Source organism: Entelurus aequoreus, linkage group LG11 (assembly GCF_033978785.1).
Source record: "Entelurus aequoreus isolate RoL-2023_Sb linkage group LG11, RoL_Eaeq_v1.1, whole genome shotgun sequence".
NCBI classification, from domain to species: domain Eukaryota; kingdom Metazoa; phylum Chordata; class Actinopteri; order Syngnathiformes; family Syngnathidae; genus Entelurus; species Entelurus aequoreus.
Window position 1 is genome coordinate 60349876 of NC_084741.1, and position 26075 is coordinate 60375950.

At 39.0% G+C, this 26075-nt stretch overlaps 1 protein-coding gene across 3 annotated transcripts in view; it reads left to right on the top strand.

Annotated features, from left to right (window-relative positions):
* The window catches only part of zfpm2a (zinc finger protein, FOG family member 2a), a 515248-nt gene that overhangs the window by 274186 nt on the left and 214987 nt on the right, over positions 1-26075 (top strand). For all 3 annotated transcript variants that reach the window (XM_062063680.1, XM_062063679.1, XM_062063678.1), the window contains 2 exons: positions 14758-14916; positions 25414-25515. In XM_062063680.1, the coding sequence (XP_061919664.1) occupies positions 14880-14916; positions 25414-25515 (139 nt within the window). In that variant the 5' untranslated portion in view covers positions 14758-14879. The remainder of the gene's footprint in view (positions 1-14757; positions 14917-25413; positions 25516-26075) is intronic.

Sequence of the window (26075 nt, forward strand, 5' to 3'; positions counted from 1 at the left end):
CCGGTTCCCGTTATCGAAGCCACTATACCGTATTTTCGCGACCATAGGGCGCACCGTATTAAAAGGCGCCGTGTCAGTTATTGGTGCTATTTCTGTATTTAGTTCTCCATCAAACACGCCAGATTCCCTCTCGTCATTTTCAAAGTCAGTCTCGTTGTCCATTAGCATAGCAAGCTAGCACAACAGTAAAAGCAGACTTCTCTTGCCCCGTTGTGCGTATCGATTCGCTACCGTGCTGGTCCCTTTCTTCTCCAGTGTGCTTCACCGGGATGTCGAAAGTGAGCGGCACCTCGTCCATGTTGGTGATGTGTTTGTCGGCAATTTTTTTATTTACAACGTACATAGCAGCACTATATGCTCACTGGGGGCGTGCCTTTAGCGTCCTCTCTCACCTGAAACCTTCACCCTGTAACGGCCGCATGCTGTCCTCAGTCACATCCGCTTTTCCTCCATATAAACAGCGTGCCGGCCCAGTCATATAACATCTATGGCTTTTGGAACTCAGTGCACACACAACAACCTATCTGGATTCAATAAGAGATTCGATAAGGAATCGGTTCGATAAGAGGATTCGATAATGGGCTCGAACTCGATTCCTACATATATATATATATATATATATATATATATATATATATATATATATATATATATATATATATATATATATATATATATATATATATACACTACCGTTCAAAAGTTTGGGGTCACCCAAACAATTTTGTGAAATAGCCTTCATTTCTAAGAACAAGAATAGACTGTCGAGTTTCAGATGAAAGTTCTCTTTTTCTGGCCATTTTAAGCGTTTAATTGACCCCACAAATGTGATGCTCCAGAAACTCAATCTGCTCAAAGGAAGGTCAGTTTTGTAGCTTCTGTAACGAGCTAAACTGTTTTCAGATGTGTGAACATGATTGCACAAGGGTTTTCTAATCATCAATTAGCCTTCTGAGCCAATGAGCAAACACATTGTACCATCAGAACAATGGAGTGATAGTTGCTGGAAATGGGCCTCTATACACCTATGCAGATATTGCACCAAAAACCAGACATTTGCAGCTAGAATAGTCAATAGTCAGTATAGAGTGTATTTCTTTAAAGTTAAGACTAGTTTAAAGTTATCTTCATTGAAAAGTACAGTGCTTTTCCTTCAAAAATAAGGACATTTCAATGTGACCCCAAACTTTTGAACGGTAGTGTATATATATATATATATATATATATATATATATATGTAATGATTTAATTAACAATTTGCACCATGTGTGTTTTGATCAGAGTGTCAACTTGGAAGCATTTAAAGAAAAGCTTTTATGTAAAAGATAGATTGCTTATGCGGAGAAAATAGTTGAAATGAACAATTCCTCCGGGGGGGTTCCTAAGCTATTAAGAGCAGCGTAAATGATATCTATTTCATTACGGTGATCAAGGATTAAATTAGAGGCTTGAGCCCTGTAACATATACATTAAGTCTCCTCCAAGGCTGAGGGAGCCCTCTGCTTTCCAAAGGTCATTACAGCGGAGCAGAGAATATGGCCCCAAGTCTCCTCTGGCTTTTCTCCTCCTTCCTACACTTTCCAACCCCTCATGCAAGATGAGACAAAATAGCTTTATTTTATTTTCTCACTTTTAACCTTTCCAGATAGTAGACGTGGTAATCCCCTTTCTACTGCTGTGGGGGTAAACATACTGAATATATTCTGAAGTTTACCTGACTCATATAGAGAGCATACAATCTGGGATATATTTCAAGATTTGTATACTTTTCCGCCCCAGTTTAGAGAGTTCCACAGAGTTTGCACTTGAGGAAGTCCAGTATCAGTGCTGGCACAAAGGGCCACTCACAGGGAGTGGTGCTGGCAGGGGTTGAGCAGTGTGGCCCTGTTGAAATTTTTTTTCGTGCCGCATTATGCATTCATGTTTAGTCTCAGGTGCTGCGTTTTATCCCCAGGCCAGCTTGGACACATTTTCAATGGACCTTTTGGATGAAAAACTGTATAGGTGGGAGCAAAAATGATTTCCATGCTTATAGAGCTCTGCTGCTTTGTTCCGTCAGATTCAATTACCTCACCTCTAATTAGGGAGCTATGGAGGGGGCTGGGTTTGTGATCCACACATCACACTGTGGAGTCTGCTGATAATGTGAGGTATCGCTATCACAGCCCGGCCAAAAGCTACCCGCACTGTCGCCGGGTGAAAAAAGCATGCCATGAAATCAGCAGTCGCTCCCTTGCTATCGAAGCTCACACACATGAATTTGTTTTGCAGGCTTCTTTCTTTTAAGTGTAATTATTGTTCAGAAAGTTGGTTGTTTGTTTCCCTACAGTATATGCTCATTTCGCCACCTCAGTCTGCAACGTTCTCCTCATAGCACCCCGTTCTCTGTGACTCATTAATCCTCTGTCCATCATGTGGTGTGTGAGTATCACCTCATTTTTATAAACTCAGTGGGAGCATTAGCATAGACCCTCTCTGGAGCTCCACTCTGCATGGCCGATCCCTATCAGACAGAGGCCATGCCATGAACAAAAGAGCCACTGTGATCAAGCCTGCATTCAGCAACCAATGTCTCTATTAACATTGGCTCCTCCTGGCTGCTGCTCCCACTGCATGACTGTTTGAACAGGGCTGATATTTCCCCCTCAGAAGTAGTCCGAGGCTGTGGAAGAGCTTGATGAATGTGGATGATACAGTTCAGGGGGAAGTGTGGCGAAAACCAGATCCAAACATTGACCCTAGCAGAGGCATGATACAGACAGTGGACACATTAAAACATTTTTTACGTTATACATAGTTCATATCAAAGACCTAAAAGTACATTATAGGGCTGCACGATCAATCGATATCGAATTAACATCAAGGTTTTAATTAATGCAATTACGTAAACTCAAGAGGCTGAGGATTTTTTTTCTCCGCCGTCGTTGTTGAGCCTCACGTTTTTTCGTATGTTGCAAAAAAGACGTCTCACTCAGTGCATCGCTCAGCGTATTTTTTTTTTTTAATTAACTGTACACAGTGAGCCCTAATTTCAGTCATTCACAATTATTGTCTCGACGGGCCGATAGCGACCCGGCGATACCGCGCACACAGAAAGCACAGACAGAGAGCCCTGCTACTCGCTGGTGAAAAGTGCCGCTAAGTACCAACAATTAGGAGGAAAAAAATATGATTACAAAGCGAAATGTCCCGTTTTGGGAATATTTCAGCTTGAAATCGGATTGGCAATATGAGTTTACAACACGGACGAACGAGCGAGAATGCTGCGATCATGTGATGGCAACAAACAAAAAGAAAATTTCTGACCTCGTTTTTTCCAATTAGGAAACAAATGCACTTTAATGATAAATGTTTTGCTGTTACTGTATAAATGAGAGTCCATGTCATTTTTTTGTTTCTTTATTTATTTCGAATAAAAAAATTATTTACCTTCCAAATACAGTATCATGGTAAATTCTACAGTAATGAGAAATAAAAGTTGATATCCTTTTAAATGGTTACTTACATTATTATTAGTTTGTTTATTTATTTCGGATAAAAAATGTATTTACCTTCCGAATACAGTATAATGGTAAATTCTACATTAATGAGAAATAAAAGTTGATATCCTTTCAAATGGTTACTTGCATTATTATTATTATATTTCATGATCACATTACAGTAGAAAAAGTTGTATAGTTTTTATAGATGTTTTGTTCAATTTAAGAACATGATGTACAGTAGACAAAAGCTCTGAATTTTGTTTTTTTAAAGTAAATTATTGCATATTGTTCTAATGTGTGGCACCTTTAGACAACAATATGTTAATTGACAGTCCAAAAGTAACATGTCTTCCTTCTCTTGTTATTTTTGCAGTTTAATGCATGTATATGTATACAAATTAAAATCGCAAATCCAATCGCAATCGCAAATTTGGATAATGTAATATCAATTAGGTTTTTTCTCAAAATCGTGCAGCTCTATGATATTTTCTGGCAGACTTGTGTTTAAAAATTAAAACGTATCCGTGTCTAAAATCGTTGTACTTGAAAACAAAGTCAAAGTGTTGTGGAAAAATACAAAATGAATATTAACACAACATAAAAACAAAGTATTTTTGCATTCTTTCTTGATAAACTCCCTTAGCAAAAACATTTTTATCAGTTGTAAACATCCGTTAAGTGGCAGACAGTGTGGGTTCAGTCTCTACGCGGGGATGGTGTGAAAACAAATTTAAATTAAAGATAGACAAAATCTATATTGTGATTTATTGCAGTATTTTGCGATTCGATTCAGATTCTTGGGGTGACGTTTCGTTTTAGAATGGATTCTTGATTCAACGAAATTCTGGTAATATATTATTTGGTATAAAGATTACAATAAAACCTTTTCAAAATGGAGATGGCATAAAAATATCTTCTAAAGGGGAACTGTACTTTTTTTTCCACAATCCTTGTGTAAAACAAGAACACATGTTTTTATTTTTTTAATGCATTCTAAATATTAAATAAATGTGATCAAAAGTCTGCTTACAATGAAGCCTATGGGAGTCGCTTTATGCTGCCTATAAAAGCCCTTAAAAAAACATCCAAACACTTTCATTAAGATTTTATATACGTGCTATAAGTATATATGTAATGTAGTAACGGGCACATTTATAATAACATTTATTATTTACATATTTTGCTCATTTTAAGTATACGCGGTGAATTAATTAAAAAAAATGCATCACTTCAAACTTAATGAGAGCCAACAAACATAATTAAACATAACTTACTGTACAAGGTCTGTTGTCATTAGGATGCCGACTGATAGAATCTTGTTACAGTCCTGTTTGGATGAAGAAGAAAAAGGGGCATGAACCAAGCGTCTTATCGCATCGTTCTCGCCATTTCCGTGTTTAAATTGGTTGTCAAAGTCTACCAAGTTGTCGGAATTTGTCCTCATCCTTCTACTATCCAGGTGAGAGGCGTGATTTATAATCTAGAATAAACTTTCAGGAGCAAAGAAGCGAGGAACCAGCTCACTCGTAGATGATGTCAACATAGGCACACAAGCTAATGATCACGGCGCCGCTACAAATAGTTTGTCGGCGTTAGTGCTTATCAGTGACGTGCGGTGAGGTTCATGGCTGGTGAGGCACTGACTTCATCACAGTCAGATTTACAAACATATGAACCCTAAAGAGTATCTTATTCACCATTTGATTGGCAGCAGTTAACGGGTTATGTTTAAAAGCTCATACCAGGGTTCTTCCCTGCTTGGCACTCAGCATCAAGGGTTGGAATTGGGGGTTAAATCACCAAAAATTATTCCCGGGCGCGGCGCCGCTGCTGCCTACTGCTCCCCTCACCTCCCAGGGGGTGATCAAGGGATGGGTCAAATACAGAGGACAAATTTCACCACACCTAGTGTGTGTGTGACAATCATTGGTACTTTAACTTAACTTTAACTTTACACATACAAACTGTAGAACACAAAAAAGCACATTTAATAAAAAAAAACCTTATTATGGTCTTACCTTTACTTATAAATGAAGTCCATGCGCCGCTGTTGTGCTGGATTAATGCACTCCCGTCGTAGAATGCACCCCCTGACGGGAGTGTTATATCAACTAAAGCCCACACTTAAACTTTCCACGTGCAAGATTGAATCTATTTAAAAAAGTTATTTAATAAGAAGCCAAAAAGTGCAAAAACAATAATGTTCGTGTTGGAGGAGTTGTGAATGAATGAAATAGGAAATCCGTGCTACAGTCTGCAGGTGTACCTAATGTTGTGGCCCTGCGGTCATTCACAACTCCTCCAACACGAACATTATTGTTTTTGCACTTTTTGGCTTCTTATTAAATAACTTTTTTAAATAGTGTAACCGAGGGTTTATAAATGTCGCCTATACTGTATGAAACTACAAAATAATAAACACGGAGACTCCAGTTTACACGAGGACCACTTTATTTACCTTCTTTCAAAAACCTCCGCTCCACTCCAACGTGTCATCACTTCCGCTCTTAGCGCCTTCAAAATAAGAGCGCAAGGCATATACTGTATAACAGCGTGTAACAGGAATTAACATCACAAAGAGGAAAGCCCATAAAAATAGGTTACAATAGATTCAATCTTGCACGTGGAAAGTTTAAGTGTGGGCTTTAGTTGATATAACAGCCTCAGCCAGTGTGTCTTCGCAGCAGTTTTATGATCGCTCAGCACAAGAAATACGTTACACACATACAGTTGTTGACAAAATACACTGTACATTATATACCTCAGCTAACTAAATTATGGAAATGTATAATATAGTTCATATAGCAATACGGTCTCACTGCACAGCAGGCCAGCAGTTAGCCGAGTCCGCAATCCATGTTGAGGCACAACTGAGTGACGTGCCTCAACTGGCTGCTGATCACCGCACCGTCTCTTCTCAGTATTTGAACGTCAAATGTGAAAATTCAGCGATTTTGAATAAAAATTATCTAAAACTGGTGAAGTTAAATGGAAAATAACTTTATTTTATAATCACTGGATACATATAACAATTTAATTAATTTGTTTTCTTTTTACATTGTGCACGTCACTGGTGCTTATAATAACAATATCACTAATACTTGGTTAATAGTCAAGTCACGAAATGTATATGGAGTATTGTTGGCGGTTTTTGGATGGTTATTTATTGGGTTTTATGTGTGGAATAGAGGACCTCCCATTGGCCACTGTTTTTAAGCTGACTTTTATTTACGAGTTAGAATGCAATAAAAAATATATACATTCTTCGTCATGTCTTTCATATTGACAGTGAACAATAGGCAAAAAAAAGAAGTGTAGTTCCCCTTTAAAAACTGATTTTAAAAAATGCTTCTGAAATTAGGATTTGATTTGGAATCGTAATTGCGATTCAGATGTAAATCAAATTTTTCAGCAGACCTACTTAGTATTGTTACTGTCGATATTTGTATCGATCTGCCCAACCCTGTTTACATTCCAGAGCTCTCGGATAGCATTTAGCATGGCCTCTTGCATCCTCCTACGGCGTGCAGTGTAGTGTAGCATGTTTAGCTATTCCACATTTTGTAATCCTCCAGTTTGTTAGAAAAGGCAGTTTATTTGCAGCCATGTATACGTGGATTAGTTATTTAAATGCGGCTTCGCACTCACTCACAAGGGCGCAACATTAGGTTGAGGCCATTACAGCTTGTCGCTGTCAAATTTGCAGGACACAATTAGAATGTGTCATCAACATGCATTATCATGACATGGTGATAGAATTTAATTCATTCATATTTGTTTCTTTGTATATTGCAGATCTGGGCAAAATACAGCCCGCGGGCCACATGCGGCCCATTAAGATTTTCAATCCGGCCCGCCGGACGTTCTACATAATGTTTTTAGACCTTTAACATCAAAACTATAGCGGACATTATGATGTGCAGCGCTGTTTTTAAATGAACGTAAGTCTTAAACTATAGAAAGTATTTCAATGGTTGAAATCTGCACTGTTGGGTGTTATACGAGTTATTCCGGTAATCTACGTTACAGCAGCTCAGACGAGGAACGAAGCAGAGTGGGCGGGGTTTGTTTTCAGAGCAGCCATCCCCAAACGCATGTGTCAGGAACAGATGCAGAAGCAAATTTTTACAACCAATTTCTGCATAAAAGTGATAATATATCATATTGTAGGTGTTTATTACCCTTTGCATTCGTATTTTGCTGTTTGTTACATTTTTGTTGTAAAAGATGTCAATCAAGGAGCTGGTCTGAGAAATAAAAGAGGAGCGATGTTCATATGTTGTTAAAATTCAGTCTATTATTGTTCATAGTTAATATTGTAAATCCCACTTTCTTTTTTTTAATGTACATTTTGGGTGTCCCATTCAGTAAAAACATTTTGAATTCCATTCCGTTTTATTGAGGTGGTCTGTCATAACTTTTTTAGAATTCTATCGGACATTGTGACTTTTGGTATTAGTGTTCCTGAAAAAAAGGGACCCAAACACACATACTTTACAGCACATTTTCCAGCCAAATGTGTACGTATCATTTATACACACATACACATTGGCCCCTCAGACACATTTTTTCTCTCAATCTGGCCCCCTGAGTCAAAATACTGTATTTGCCCAGCTCTGGTATAGGTCTGGGATTGGCTCCAACTTCCCGTGAAGAATATGGATGCTTGGGTACAAACAATTTTACCTGATATAAACAATGCCAATCCTCAAAAACACATCTCAAACTCCCAGCCTGTGGGGCGGGTGAAAATTAATGTGCCACCAGCCTGCATTGTGAGCTTTACCTATACTGGCGGCCACAGTGGCATTAATAGGATTCATTGCACTGACCTTTCTTACCAAGGGTTACAGATGACCACCAAAAGTAGCAAACATGTCATTGTACACGACTAAAACAACACCACCTGTACAAAATACCTCAGGTCAATAAATCACATCCGACCCACAGATCTAAAATGTGCTTAGAATTTTATCCCTGGGCTTTTATTTATGTTCAACTCATCAGCCGCCTCCCACAAGCCTACACGTTCCACTGGCAAAGCTGCTGTGAATTAACAATGTGATGTCTGAGTGGTCACATGTGTATATTCTGTGTGCATTACAACCAGAATGACCTCAAGAGCTATCAGAAAACTGGACAGGTTTAAATAGGACTACTTTAATTACAAGAAAATGATCAAAATAACCTGGGTCAGTTTAAGCATCTCGGTATAGACTTATGTTTATTGCTTGACTTCTGAGAACCTCTAAATCATCATGATTCAGGGACGTTATAATTCCGGCATCGGTCACAAACGGTTTTTCTTTTTTTTCCGGGAAATTAAACGTAGAAGCTCTCTGTGTGGTGTCATTGGCCATCTAAATTTGATAAGAGGGTGAAGCAGCAGACATTCCTGTGGCCCAATTGGTCTGCACAGCCTATAGAAATGCACCAACAAGCGTGGGTCACACACTGAATGTGACAGGATTTTAAACAGTACACAACTAAATATAGCAGGGACGCCACTATCAGAAAATGAGTTAGGAGTGTGGTGCTAGTCGTTTAGAAAGTCATTATTCTTATCATTGCTGTCTCTGAAATAATTTCAGGTCCCTCCATGCAATGAATACTATATATAATAAACTAAACATGTGAGTATATGAACAAACTTTACTAATCTACGCAATATGCAAGGAGTAGCCATCTGGCCCCTGTAATGGCTATGACTGAGTGTGGAGTATTCCCTTTTTTCATATTCAGATAGGCCTCCAGTATCTCGATCAGTCTGAAAACGCTCCATTTAGTTCTTATCTGGTATAGGGGGGAAGTGAGATGCCCTTATTCTGAGTCTTTTAAACTGCAATTCTATCTCATTTTATCTACCTAATCTTTGTGTCTTATTGACCATGAAGTTTATCTTTAATCTCCCTTTACCCTTATCATCACACAACACTGTGGGTCCATTTTCTGAGGTATGCAATGGTGCTGCTCTATTTGCACCCGACTTAGGAATGCTATACAAAATGTGGAAATCTAAGCAAGATGAACTGTCAGAAATCAAGGTCAAAAGAGCTTATTTTTGTGAAATAATCCACTTATTTAAAGTAATATATTTCCTGTGTAATTGGTAACAAAACAATTGTTTGTAAAAACTAAGCACCTTTGACTTTGGTATCAGATATTATATCTTACATTTCCACTTTGGTCACTCGAAAGTTAGATTCTATAGAAATGAATTTTCCCGCTTTCTCACGGCTTCTGTCTCCAAATGCCTTAGCGGGAGCTTTTAACGCCAGTCATACAATCTCCTCTTGATACCGCCTTGTTTATCTCTCTGTATCATCTTAAGCGATGCTAGACTCATAGAGTCGCGTCACGGCTCACTTCACTCCTCAGCAAAAGCTATCAGATAAGATCATAAAACTGAATCCTAATTTAAACGTGGCACTCTTGCTTTTCCAATCCGTGCTGGATATCTGTGCACTTTTAATGTCCAGTGCTCCTGCAGATGTAGAGTTCTACAAATGAATAATTTACAGGACTAATGAAAAGAGCAATCAGTTTATGGACATAGGGCAGGGTCTCTGATGAGGCTCGAAGTGAGAGAATTATAAGAGGCACACTGCATTGCTTCATTAAAGTTGACTTTAGTTTTTTAAGGCGCACTTCCACTACAATAGACAGACATATTGAAAGGTGTTGAGATTATATCAGCATTGTTTGAGCTTCAGAATGATCCACAAGAGGCTGCAACACAGCTCATGTTGCAACACTTTCCAAATGATTATTTATTTCCCGTGCAAGAAGGGGTTTTCTTAGGGGAAAAGCAGTTTGAACTGCATTCTTTCAAAGTTTTCAGTCACTGTGCATTCGGCATGCAAACACCGGGGATGTTGTGAAGGAGAATAGAGTGGGACATGCACAGTATCTCAACATTCAGGCTCATTGTTTTTTTTGTTTTTTTTACAGTTAATACAATGCAGGTAGCAAAAGAGTAATTCCATCTATGCCCTTGATTTGAAGCAAACATGTTAATATACACATTCCCAAAGAGATACAGCTACAAGCAAAACTCTGAAATCATTTAGATTTGAAGAAGTAATAATGCACAGAGGGGAGAAAAAAATTAATCACACGGAAAAGTGTCTCCTTTAAGATTGCTCTTGTGTATTACCTGAGGGTATGGAATGTAAATGGAAAATTGTACATTGTATCCTGTGATAAGACTAACAAATTAATAAAAGTATTTTCATTCTCGTTCCCTGCCTGTATAAAAAGAAACTTTTCCCTCGTCTCTGTGAGGTTTTGTTTTTTATGGGTTCTAATTAATATTACCTCTCTCCTTGGCTGCATTTCAGCTTGTTTATGATAATAATGGGGACAAATTATTTCCAAAACATGAGCATGTACTGTATTAACTATAGGGTCTGTCTTCGACTAAGGATTTGATAGTCAAATATAATTTATTAAATATTGCACATCGTCGACAATCATTGGCAATTTTTTAAGACAAATAAACAGATGTTGATATCTAATTGTGTGTACTGACTGGTCACATGGATGTTCTGGAGCACTTCCAGCCATCCATCCATTTTCTACCGCTTGTCCCTATCTGGGTCGCGGGGGTACTGGAGCCTATCTCAGCTGCAATTGGGCGGAAGGCGGGGTACACCCTGGACAAGTCGCCACCTCACTGCAGGGCCAACATAGATAGACAGAAAACATTCACACTCACTTTCACACACTAGGGACCATTTAGTGTTGCCAATCCACCTATCCCCAGATGCATGTCTTTGGAGGTGGGCGGAAGCCGGAGTACCCGAAGGGAACCCACGCATATTCCAAAGTCAAAAGTTATTTCTAAAATAAATAGTCTCATATTAAAGTGAACTATACAAAGATCTCATTTGCAAGCTTTTTTTAACTAAACTGTGGCTAAGCCACAGTTTAGGAGGACCTTGTCTCTGGCCCAGTGCCAAGAAGACATTAAACTTGACTAAATAGAGGAGGCAAAAGCTGTAACTAAGTTTCTGTATGTGAAAATGTGGAAAGATAATTGCCTTTTTCAAGAGGAGAGCTACACCTGCTCCGTAAGCCGATGCGTTACAGCGCCCGCGTCATGTCCAATTTTCGGGGAGTCCCACCGGGACCGAGGACAGGATTTTAGCCGACCAGAGGCGGTGAGCTCTGTCTGACAGCAGTACGTCCCGACGAGCATCGATCACGTCCGCTATGTAGAAAGCATCTTCCCAACACTATTAGCAATATAATATACCATTTTATATAAGAATTTTGGGAAGCTAAAACACGCCAGCTGTTTTTAGACATATGACGTTACACTGAGGAAGGTTGAAGTGACGAGCCAAAAGTAAGATTTATTTCTCACTCTCTGAAAACTATTTGCCTGCACACAAGAATAGTTTTCTAATATTTAAAGAAAACATGATGAAGTAAAACTCACAACGATTAGTATTACCGTCTTAGATTAAAATGATAGAAAAACCGTGACTAACAACTCCACTTTGATCAACTCACGGACCGACTGGAGCTAGCTCGCTAGCTTAAATACTAGCAGGAAAACAAGAGGCATTAATGTCTTTCCTCAGTAAGAAATTTCATACACCAATCTAAACCTATACAAACACAATACTGTGTGAGCAACTACGCTATTCAACTGTGCACATTGAACTACAAGCTGTGTTTCTATACTCAGAAGATTACAAGATGGAGATGTTTTTACGTTGCGTTCAATGATACCACAATGCCCGTCAGAAATAATAAATAACAAAGATAATGCATGTTATCTGCTACGTACTTTTCATATAAATAAATGCTAAGACAAAAACATTCAGTGAAGCATAAGAAACACAAATCATGCAAAATAGTGTTTTTTTCTAACAGTAGGCCTATGTATTTTAGTGGTTTAAAAAAAACAAAACTGGTCAAAAGATTTCAGTGTGTGTAATAGTGTATAGATACTTTTTGAGCACATTCAACAACTCCGCGATAATAATGATAACCATGATTATTTTGGTCAAGATTACCGTGATATGAAGTTTTCACATTGTTACATTTCTACTAAAAGTGGGAATCTTCGGGCACCTCACAATTCCATTACGATTCATGAACTACGATTTGATTAAAAATCGATAATTGATGCATCTTTAATTTATGTATATTGATGCAGTTTTACAATACTTTTTGTTTCACTAAATAAACGTTTATCACTTGCAACTTTAAAAAACAGTGCATTTGTAATAAAAAACATTGAAATTAATTCCCACATTTATGGGATGGGCTCCAGCACCTCCCGCGACCTCATAAGGGACAAGTGGTAGAAAATGGATGGATGGATTAAATTCATGGAAATGTGTTCAAAACTGGAACATATAAGTAGGGATGATACTCGAAACTGGTTTTCCCGGTTGTTCGATAAGAAAAGAACCGAGTCCTCAGACTCGAATCCCTTTTTGAGAACCGGTACCCGTTATCGAGACCACTATAGTAAAGAAAAAGAGTTGCTTCTTTATTCGAATCCCTGGGACCAATCCCGTCCCGACCAGAAATGCCTCGTGAGACATCACAAGAAATGACGTCACGTAGCTCAGTCATTAGGCGCAGATAGCGAAAGCAGGAAAAACAATGCGCCGGAAAAAGCGCTCCAAGGTGTAATAAAGTTCAAAACAAAAGGTATAATCCAATGAATAACTTTACTGAGAGATTTGAGCAGGGTACAAACACATGACGAACACTTTTACGACCAACCAGAAACATAGCAACCAGGCTAGCAACGCACCTCCTTTACGGCAGCTGTCGCAACGTTCTTAAAGCAACCGCAGCACATACATATATCTGACATCTCCCTTTTTTAGCTTTTGTTTTTCTTTCCTTGTAAACAAAACAAAATCACACTGTATATGTGTTGTCTGTCTAATTATAAATAATGCAGACGAGGCGTGTTGGCTGAGTTCTTGACGTTTACTTTCACAGCATGCTCATAACCTCATTCTTAGCTGCCGGGTGGTGACACTTTTCGGGGCTACCGCGCATGCTCGTCACTCCCGTTGCATGCTGGGTAGTGTAGTTGTTATATTCCTAGCTCATAACATCACATCTTTCCCCCTATAAAGAAATAATGTTAACTCAATAAAGTGTATTTCTTTTTTTAGCTTTAACTTTTCATTTTTTAGCATTGTAACCACATTTGCAAACAACTTTTCTCTTCATAGAATTTTCTTCCAATAAAGAAATAAAGTGCAAAAATGTCAAAGCATCATAACAAACAGTTATGTCAAATAGCAGCAGAAGTGCACTTTTTGGAGAGCTGTATTATTTTCAGTTTTGTGCCCAAGGGACTGATTTTATTTAACACTATATTATTATTTATACACCTATAGTGATCACAGAGACAGGTTGTTTTTGTGTTACTGTATATATTTGTTTTACTTAAAAATCCCACTTAATATACTTTGGGTAACAACAGTCAATATTTATTTATTTTATTTTATTTTTTTAGGGGTAACAGTCAATATTTATTTATTTATTAGATTTTATTTTTTTCTGATATAATAAAAGTGAGCTTTTGTTAAACCAAATAATGTGTATTTTTTTCCATATACAACAACCTATCTGGACTCGATAAGAGAATCGATAAGGAATCGGTTCGATAAGAGGATTCGATAATAGGCTCGAACTCGATAATTTCTTATCAAACATCATCCCTACATATAAGTGCCCTAAAATAAAGGAGCTGGTCGGATCTCTCGGTGAAGTTGCTTGCTGCAGTCGGCCAAATTGTAGAACCGTCAGCATTACTTTATTTACAATGAAAAAAACAACAATTATTGACGTTGACTAATCGATTTTATAATTGTGCATGTCCGACTTGCGATGCATCTAAAAATCGATTATTTCCCCTACCTCTAATTTTTACGCTGTACGCAGAATTACTTACGCAGGCAGGTATTAACTCACTTACATCCCTCAGGGTTTAACGTCTGACAATTTGACTGCAAGGTTGATAGTCGAATTAGACTCCTCCGAATCAAATCATCAAATCTTCGACTATTTGAAGACAGCCGAAGTATGAACAGTCCAACACAAGACGGGCCAAAGTAAAATCTGCGTTTGTATTAGCGAAGAAAAAGAAACAAGGAGACAGAATAACTTCATGAAAACCCCAAAGATCTGATGAAACTGCTTAACATCGGCACACGTTTGTGTGTGTATTTGTGTGTGTGTGTGTGTGTGTGGGTGTGTGTGTGTGTGTGTGTATGTGTGTGTGTTCCCTCAGGTCCTCTGGAGGATGGCCTGGAGGAAGAGGAGGAGGAGTGTATCTCTGAGGAGAACGAGCTCCTGGCCAAAGTTGAGTTCTCAGCGGAAGAGAACTTCTCTGCCGAGTTTGAGACTGAGAACATGAGCTGTGGGGACATGGGGTACTTCTGCAGTAAAGGTGAGGATCATTTACATATTTCAAAGAAAAAAGACAGAAGTTTCTACCTGGCGCGTGCTGGACTCTTTTTGATGCCTCATACCTGACAATATGTTGGGGTACCTTGGTGTCAAGGCATCAAGAATGGCTCTAACTCCTGCCAAAGGCATTTAACAAAAAGTCCTGTTCAAATCAAACCTGGCATCAATATCTGAACTTCTCCAACATCACTGCCTACAGAAGAAGCTATCCATTTTGATATTTTATTCCCGCAACCCACCTAGGAGCAGTGGTTTGATCTGAGAGATGGCATTGGCAACGTTGGCTCTCTTACTGTGATAGTGCTGTGAAGGTGTGCTATGCTGAACCAATGCACTGGAGAGCACGGCAGTTGCCTTTGAGGTTGTGCTAAAAAAGCGTTGTTGACTACACTAAGCAGCACCTGCTACTGCTTGGAGGTCCAGCAGAGCTTCGCCAGACCGGCCCCAGCCTTCTTTGAACTGCAATTCAATTAGATTTCTTCTTTGTGTGTTTGTTTCATTTCGGTCACACCTTGCCATCACAGGACCTAATTTGTGGTCTGCTCCAGGTTACAGTGTGAAGATGACAGAGTTGTCCCACCCCCACCTCCTCTAACCCCCAGTTTGCATGTCTTCGCTACCCCAGGTGTCTCCCTCACGGATGCCATATATTTGACTTTTTAATGAAGCACCAATTCTTTGAATGTGTGCCTTCTTTCTCCTTTCAAAGGGAAAAATTGTTTAGAATATATTTTTTCCACACTTCTAAACTGATGTGCCTTGTGGGATTACATTAGAGAGGGGAGAATTAATCTTTCATGTTTCAGGTAGGGTACACCCTAGTAATTGTATCAATGTTTTTCTTTTGTTCTCTGGGAAAAGTTGACTGGCACATTTGTTTAGAAATTGCAATTACCAGCAACACTTTGCGCCTGTTTTTAGCCTATTGTCTCTGACGTGATGTGTCCTTAAACTTCAAAGTGGAGTGTAGAGGTTTGTAATTGCCCGCTGGCTATGATATAGATGGTGCAGAACTTATTGGAGGCTTCTGCTGCCACAGCAAGAAGAAAAAGAAATACAACTTGTGAGAATCTTCAAAGCCACTTGATATTCTCTTTGTTTTGGGTAAACCCATGTGAGGAACTTGGCCTCAAATCTCCTTCTCACTCTCAGTGTTTGCGTATAAAGTGTAATAATGTCAAATGCTGATTTTCTGGCCTGAATTTCTTAATCTGCTCCTTGTCATACACAAGCCAGAGATGTCAGATTTGTGTATTACTTCTCTATCTACAGGGGCTAAGACTCCGCTGCCTCTAAGACCCGAATGATGTTTTATCCACATTAATTTTCAAGTTTTACGCCATCATCAGGTGTAGTCATTTCCCCCACGATCCCTTTCTCAATAAGATCTATTTAAAACTAATGTCAGCGTGGCTTAAATTTTCCCCACTTGTGAAACTGCTGTGAATTAAGAAAAAACGCAATCCAGGCAGCATTAAATGGTTTAAGTGTGTTATTCCTCGACTATAAGAGGAAAAGGGACCCCTTGATTAACTAAACCCTCTCAAATGCGATGGCGTGCTGTAATTAGCCCTGTGCGGACTTGAACGTGGGTTTTAAAGCAGCCACTCATCCCATGGCCTTTATCTTGTGCTGCTTTCCGGAGAATAAGGTCTCCCGTGTAAGGTTCCTCCACTGAGCAGCGGCTCTCTGGTCTTAGCTTAGCCTTGTATCTGTGTAGTCACTCTCTGAAATGGGCTTGTCAGGGGGACCTAAAACCTCCATTAAAAGTTTCAGTCCATAATAGGTATTAAAAAGCTGTTGGAACACAAAGAAGAGTACCAATTTTCATTAACATATGAAGCACTTATTAACTTTGATCAGAGTGCGGTGAAGTAGTAAAGCTGCTTAAAGGCGCAAAGGTCAAGAAGTTGAATGCCACGAAGGCTCAGCCATTTGCCTTACCCTTGCAGAAAAAAGACTCCCCAGATAAGTGTGGGGAGCACCTTCATGTCCCATCTTGGTGTGAGGCTTGTAGACCTCTAAATGGGCTGGTGGTTGACTTCAGAACCTGTTTAGTTAATGGTGTCGCGGCTGGGACTCATTTAGGTGGCACTAATGGACATTGTAATAGCCTTAAAACCACAAATAAACACAAATCAAACTATCTTTGTACTGCAAGTCGTGTTTCAAGATAGGCCTGGGAAATAAATAAATTAATGGAAGGATTAATTGAAATAATCTTGATAACTTTGTCGTAATCATCATGTCGTTGGCATGTCCGTGTGTGTTTGGTGTTTTTTTTGTCTCTTGCTTTTAAACAGGGGACAAGAGGGTTCACTCTTTGCATCGCTAACAGATCCGTGCTAGTCCCTAGTAAGAAGCACCACAACGTAACAAAAATTAGGAGGAAAAAAGAAGATTGCAATACCAATTGTTCTGATGTGGTACTCCACCCAGTTTTTTAAACTGGAGGAAAAAACTTCACTTCAAAATGTTCAATATTTATTGAAGTGCAATCTTTGCTAACATAGTCAGTTTACTTATTTTAAAAGTTAAAGTACCAATGATTGTCACACACACTAGGTGTGGTGAAATTTGTCCTCTGCATTTGACCCATCCCCTTGTTCACCCCCTGAGGGGAGCAGTGAGCAGCGGTGGCTGCGCCTGGGAATTATTTTGTTGATTTAACCCCCGATTCCAACCCTTGATGCTGAGTGCCAAGCAGGGAGGTAATGGGTCCCATTTTTATAGTCTTTGGTATGACTCAGCCGGGGTTTGAACTCACGACCTACCGATCTCAGGGCGGACACTCTAACCACTAGGCCACTGAGCAGGCTTATTAATCTTTTACAATAGTAAAATAATACCAATGAGAAATCAAAGTTTATTGCGTTTGAAAGGAATGCCTGCATTATTAATATTATTATTATGAGTCCATTAGTGCTTAATTTGGTCACAAAACAATGCTCACAATAATATCGTTGACTTGCAATATTTTGGGGGAAAATATAATCGTCCAACCAAGTTTCTTGGCCCTGGCCTATTTCAGGATAATGTTGTGTGGGACAAAATGGCAAACATGTAAATAACCAACCTTGGCACTTCATAGCTACCTATCCAGAATCGTACATTATGTTTATTGAGCACACATGAACACACTTAACATGTATTTTCTACTGACACATCTGGATCTGTCTGTAATAAAACATATTTCCATTTTTGAGATGTTCTGCACAGGCTATTGTCATAAGCTGCTCACTTTTGTGGCTTCCAATTGCTGCCTGATGGTAATAAGCTTTACTTGACAATTGATATTGGTTAATTTGTACATTACCATTTTCCCATCAGCATCGCACTTGTTAATTAATCACAATTAATTAAGGCCAACTCAATGTAATGTCTACATTTATTGGTTCTGTACTGAGTGGAACCAAATGCAGACTTCCCTACAAACTAAACTTGACCATTCGGATGACCTCTTTACAAGTAGTTTGAATTATAAATGTGAAATAACAGAGTCCCAGAGTTGAAGATGACATCTTTTATGTTACAGAGAAATAATCCCATTCTGCAGCAATGCACCAGGAGGATCTATCTCTTTGGCTCTTTTGCCACTGCTGCTAGTGCCCAGAATGGTGAATGTGGAATTTGAATGCACAGTTGAAGCTGGAGAATATGGGGAAATGCTAATTTGCGGTGCGATAAGATGAATCGAGTCATCCCTTTAGCCCCATTTGACTCAGTGGAGGAAATTAATCATTAATGTTTGTTAAGTATGACAATCTAACTGGGCCAGATCTACTTGCTCAGAGACTGAGGCAGCACGAGATAAAGACAGAGGCTGCAGAATGGGAGGAAAACTGCCAGATTCTGTAATGATGGGAATTTATTGGCATTTAAAGAGACAGTGGTAGATAATTTCCCTGCCACAAATAGAGTGCAATTTAAACATGTTTTTCTGATAGTGGAGAAATCTTAACAACCATGCTTGACTTTGGAAAGAAATGTTGGCTGTGATAAAAAAAAAAAAAGTAATCTGTTGCTGCATAATATCAGTCTGCAAATAAATGCATTATCAACTGACTACCACTCCTGCTTGGATGGTAGTTCATTCCTTTATTTCATTTTGAATCTTGGGGACACCTTGGAAAAAAAATGTCACTGGGTTAAAGTATTGCCTAACATATAATGAAGCACCATCATGTATGAAGATATTGCTGAAATTGTGCCCTTTCTCTAGCCTCAGTGGTCAGGATTAGAGCGCTGTGAGGTCTTTCAGCTTGCATGCATAGGATTGACATTTTCAAGGGCTTCCTTGGCTGAGACAATGCTAAAAGGGAGAGAAAAAGCCAATATGACTTTGTTGCTACCTTGCTCGAGGAATTGTTTGTGTAAATTGTCTATAAGCTTATTGACCTGAATGTGTGTCACGCTGTGTGCGACTGATTTGGCTGGAGAGCTGTCCTTTGATAAAGCCAGTGATAGGGCTGATTTGAACAGCTCACTGGCTCCTCATGCATGCCCGCCAACCCTGCACTCAGCAGGCCACCTCGCGCCCCCATCCCCTCTCTTCTGGTTAGCAACCTTAAGTATCGCCGTTTGAGTCTGCGGGGAAAGATGTAAAATATGATGTTGCCGATAATGTAGGCGATGATCTTTGTCAATCCGTCTCCCTTGATAAAGGCTTCAGAGGGTTTTCGGTCCGGATAATGAAACAGGACATTGTCCTTATTACTCAATGTAGACCTCTGTGAATAAAACACAGCACCTCAATGAATCTATTTCTATTCATGACAAGTTACAATGCCATAAAATTAGATTTTTTTTTTCTTCCCCCTGTTCTCGGCTGCTGCGCTATAAGCAAAGGAATGCTGCCACAGCACTTCCTCCTGCTGTGCTTTTTCTTCATGACATTTGTGCAGGGAACTTCATCAAAGCCTCGTGACACTGTTCCCTGTGAAGCTGCCTGGATGCGTGTGTTTAAAATGCATTGCAAACTGTGTTAGATAGAAGGCAGAAAATCCTTAATCACTCCTTAATTAAGGAATCATCTTGTAGCTTCATTTCCCGGGCTGTAATTAAACACTTCCAATATGTTCCGTTACAGGGCTTAGCATGTTCACCTGAGATCAAGGTAGTGCCTTTAATGTTATCTCACCAGCTTTTTTTTCTTTTTCTAACTCCGCTCCAAGGAACTGTTGATATGTGCTTTTGTTATCGCCATCATAATATGAGCTAATAGTATGCTGAAGAAACTATTTAGCATACTCAGCCCCACAATAAATAATAGGAAAAATATAGTTTAGTGGCCTCTCTGATAATATAAAGGGAGGGGGAAACGCCTGCCCAAGTAGACACCAGCATAAACAAATCTGGGTCGTAATGACCGCATGTGTTGGAAGTAGGACATATCTTCAGACTTCTCTCCAATAATACTTTTCTCTTTTTAACATCTCCTCAAGTAGGAGGACGACAGCAGACATCCTTTTGGCAATGTCTGCCTCCTTCTTTGAACTGAACCATGTCAAAAAATATAAACAAGCTTGAGTGTGTGCTTGATGCGCAGATTAACTTTGCTGACGATACACAGTGTTGTCTTGTTGCGGTTCTCACTTGAAGTGTGATAACAAACACATATACATGTGGTTTTAAAGCGATGAGGGAATGACCTCACGCTCTTGTAAACATATATGTATGCTTAGCATATTTTAAGAGATGTAACAATCAGGGATGGGTATTAAATGTGGTACTTTAATAGGCACCGGCCGGTACTACCGGACATTGATTCACGTAAAATCAAACAGTGGCATATTTTGATGCCAAATTTATATTTTTAAACATTGATTGATTGATTGATTGAAACTTTTATTAGTAGATTGCACAGTGAAGTACATATTCCGTACAATTGACCACTAAATGGTAACACTCGAATACGTTTTTCAACTTGTTTAAGTCGGGGTCCACTTAAATTGATTCATGATACATATATATACTATCAGATATATACTATCATCATAATACAGTCATCACACAAGATAATCATCAGAGTATATACATTGTCCGGGGTGTAGGATATGGAGGGGGGGGGGGGTTAGGTTTCATTGGTATCAACACTTAAGTCATCAACAATTAACATCAACAATTGCATCATCAGAGAAATGGACATTGTAACAGTGTAGGACTGATTTGGTAGGATATGTACAGCAAGTAGTGGACACAGAGAGAGCGATCAGAAAGTATAAGAAAAAGTGTCTACATTTGATTATTTACAATCCGAAGAGGTATGATGTGGAAGGGTTTAGGGTTGAAGTTGCCTGGAGATGTTCAAAGCAACAAAGCAAGTATGCCTGACAGAAAACGCTTCGACGTAAAGTAAGGCTCCACTTTTCCAAAATCTGATAGCGTGATGCTAATTTACACTGGCTTTGCCATATATATGCTACAGATTAGCATTAACAATTTTGCATGCCAACGCCCGAATGCAGCTGAGATAGGCTCCAGCACCACCCGTGACTTCAAAAAGGGACAAGCGGTAGAAAATGAATGGACGGATGGAACTTCACACTTTTTAAACGTAGTAATAAAAACTACATCTACTATGTGTGTTACCATCAAACAGCAAGTGTATAATAAGTACAATATTTGCAGTATATAGACTTTGTAGGGCGCAGCGTAAGACTGGAAAGACATTGAGTTTCTTGACAAAGACTACTTCTGAACTAGGCAACGCACAGTAGCCATTACACTACTGTACTGTTTGCATGCAAAGTCTACTATATAATACTTGCAAATGAGATTCAGAAAACAAGATGTAACAACTGGAGAGTACAGTTATCATAATCAGCTCATTTCTAAAAAAAAAAAAAAAAAGGAAAACATTTGATTTTATTATCAAACAATTAAAATGTTTTAACACACATAAAAGTACCCGTATTGATTCCCTGGTATGGGGAATTGATGCTGGATCGGGTTTAAATGTAAAATATACCGATACTTAGTAACATTTACAGGATTACAGGTTTTTGTGTGTATGTGCATGTGCTCCCTCCATGTGCGTGTGTACGAGTCAGCGGTTTATGACAACTTTTATTTAATTTAATTATTTTAAGTAATTCTGAAAAATATAGGCACTTAGAATATTTGTGTTCTGTTAAACCATGACTTGGTGTTCTTGTTTTGTTTGTTTTTTACCTTGAGCAATTTGCAAACCCCCTTTAAGAAGCTAGAATCATAGTCCATGTTTCTTCTGCCAAGGAAAGTTGGTGTGTGTGCGTTGTTAATGTCCATCCATCCATTTTCTACCACTTGTCCCTCCTGTGGGGTGTGGGGGGTACATGAGTTACAAACCCCGTTTCCATATGAGTTGGGAAATTTTGTTAGATGTAAATATAAACGGAATACAATGATTGGCAAATCATTTTCAACCCATATTCAGTTGAATATGCTACAAAGACAACATATTTGATGTTCGAACTGATAAACAATTTTTTTTGGCAAATAATCATTAACTTTAGATTTTGATGCCAACAACACGTTACAAAGAGGTTGGGAAAGGTGGCAATAAATACTGATAAAGTTGAGGAATGCTCATCAAACACTTATTTGGAACATCCCACAGGTGTGCAGGCTAATTGGGAACAGGTGGGTGCCATGATTGGGTATAAAAACAGCTTCCCAAAAAATGCTCAGTCTTTCACAAGAAAGGATGGGGCGAGGTACACCCCTTAGTCCACAACTGCGTGAGCAAATAGTCAAACAGTTTAAGAACAACGTTTCTCAAAGTGCAATTGCAAGAAATTTAGGGATTTCAACATCTACGGTCCATAATATCATCAAAAGGTTCAGAGAATCTGGAGAAATCACTCCATGTAAGCGGCATGGCCGGAAACCAACATTAAATGACCGTGACCTTCGATCCCTCAGACGGCACTGTATCAAAAACCGACATCAATCTCTAAAGGATATCACCACATGGGCTCAGGAACACTTCAGAAAACCACTGTCACTACATACAGTTTGTCGCTACATCTGTATGTGCAAGTTAAAGCTCTACTATGCAAAGCGAAAGCCATTTATCAACAACATCCAGAAACGCCGCTGGCTTCTCTGGGCCCTAGATCATCTAAGATGGACTGATGCAAAGTGGAAAAGTGTTCTGTGGTCTGACGAGTCCACATTTCAAATTGTTTTTGGAAATATTCGACATCGTGTCATCCGGACCAAAGGGGAAGCGAACCATCCAGACTGTTATCGACGCAAAATTCAAAAGCCAGCATCTGTGATGGTATGGGGGTGCATTAGTGCCCAAGACATGGGTAACTTACACATCTGTGAAGGCACCATTAATGCTGAAAGGTACATACATGTTTTGGAACAACATATGCTGCCATCTAAGCGCCGTCTTTTTCATGAACGCCCCTGCTTATTTCAGCAAGACAATGCCAAGCCACATTCAGCATGTGTTACAACAGCGTGGCTTCGTAAAAAAAGAGTGCGGGTACTTTCCTGGCCCGCCTGCAGTCCAGACCTGTCTCCCATCGAAAATGTGTGACGCATTATGAAGCGTAAAATACGACAGCGGACTGTTGAACGACTGAAGCTCTACATAAAACAAGAATGGGAAAGAATTCCACTTTCAAAGCTTCAACAATTATTTTCCTCAGTTCCCAATCGTTTATTGAGTGTTGTTAAAAGAAAAGGTGATGTAACACAGTGGTGAACATGCCCTTTTCCAACTACTTTGGCACGTGTTGCCGCCATGAAATTGTAAGTTAATTATTATTTGCAAAAAAAAAAATTAAGTTTATGAGTTTGAACATCAAATATCTTGTCTTTGTTGTGCATTCAACTGAATATGGGTTGAAAAGGATTTGCAAATCATTGTATTCCGTTTATATTTACATCTAACACAATTTGCCAACTCATATGGAAACGGGGTTTGTACACATAGAGCATGGGTTGAGATGTTTTTGTTTTTCCAACTGTGCGGCAATCCCTTCAAACTACCGTATTTTTCGGACTCTAAGTCGCAGTTTTTTTCATAGTTTGGCCGGGGGTGCGACTTATACTCAGGAGCGACTTATGCGTTAATTATTAATACATTACCGTAAAATATCAAATAATATTATTTAGCTCATTCACGTAAGAGACTAGACGTATAAGATGTCATGGGATTTAGCGATCAGGAGTGACAGATTGTTTGTTAAACGTATAGCATGTTCTATATGTTATAGTTATTTGAATGACTCTTACCATAATATGTTACGTTAACATACCAGGCACGTTCTCAGTTGGTTATTTATGCGTCATATAACGTACACTTATTCAGCCTGTTGTTCACTATTCTTTATTTATTTTAAATTGCCTTTCAAATGTCTATTCTTGGTGTTGGGTTTTATCAAATAAATTTCCCCCCAAAAATGCGACTTATACTCCAGTGCGACTTATATATGTTTTTTCCCTTCTTTATTATGCATTTTCCGCCGGTGCGACTTATACTGCGGAGCGATTTATACTCCGAAAAATACGGTAATAGGTAATACATTTGTAGCCATTCAACTGGTGTCTTTTAATGACACCTTCAGCAGCTTCCGTTATGGTTTGGCTGCGACAACATGTTTTCGTTGCTGCAACATTTGTTTAATTTTATCAAAAAACAGAGAATGATAATACAAGGCAGAATGTTTTTTTACTCGGTCACCTGCTTTCTGACAAGCTACTTGTGCTTAAACACCATTCCACGTGATAGGCCTTCATCACTTGTCCAATGATATTGTAACATTTTGTGTTTTAGTAATACCACAGGTAGGAATATATTGTCTATTACAATGATTTCATGATTTTATTATATTATTTATTGGGAGTTAAGGCACATTTGACTTATTTAACAACTACCATCAACTACCTGATTTCAACTTTGAGTAGAAGCTGTGTTTACTGTAGTGAAGTGAGCAGGCAAACATTTGTTACTTTCAGTAAGTGCGTTCAAGATTAATCACTAAGCTATCCCATAACTGGCACTGTTGGACATTTGGAGATGGAGTGTCTTTAACAAGGACTTTAGGCACTTACATGCTGGAACGAGACACCCAAATATCCCTGAATCCAGAGACCTTAAGTCAGCCCAGCATCCTATAACACACATTCTTACTCCACAGTAGATCAAACGGTAATAAATAGCCACCTCTCCCCCGCACATTGCTTTCCTTCCTGTTCTCTGGTGCTTCCTCCTGTTCCTGCGAGTACTCATGGGAAATCCTTTTACATGTAAGTGTGCAGCTGGACCTGGTGAGCTCACTACTGATGTGCTAATAATGCCCAAGGCGTAAGACTGAACACACAGTGATGTGAGGAATTAGGAAGGTGTCCCATCACTACTGCCTTATGATTATGATACATACTATTTTTGTCACTGTACAATTTCTGACAAACACACACAAGATTAGTTGTGTTGTGTATTACTTGTCTGATTTTGTTGCACTTTTGTGGCTTGCAGGGGAAGAGGACGGCAATCGAGAAACAGGAGACCCAGAGGTGGACGGCCAGGCTGAGAAGACAAGGCATGCTGCAGTGGGGCTGGACGAATGGGATGGTCCAAGTAAGCAAGCAAAATATTATCTTAGATTAAGCCTTTTAGAGGCCAAAGTTATTAAATCACATGCAATGCACGTCACACTAAGTATACAATTAACGAATAGAACACTTGTCATAAGTTTATGTTATTTAGACAGCATTTAGTTAAATCATATACAATGGTACCTTTTTGTTATCAACCCGTTCCAAAAATGTCAGACAAAATGTAAAATCAAATGAAAATTGAAGCCCATGAGAAAGAATGTAAATCCAATCAACGCCCACAAATAACACAAAACACTTTTTACAGAGAATAATTATAGTTTTACATGTAGAAACCGATGCAACATACATATAAATGACAAATAAATCGGTAAGTTAAGAATTTACACCACTTTTTTAAGACTCTTGTTTGTAAAGATGGTAATGAGCAGACCACACCTTCATACTTTACTACCAGAACTTTCTTTAATTCAATAGTGTTTCTCACCTTCTTTATCAAAGTGCTGGCATGCACAACTTACTTTGGCCCCATTGTAGCTTATTCTGCCCACCAACACATGGGGATCTTAGTTGCTGTGTGAT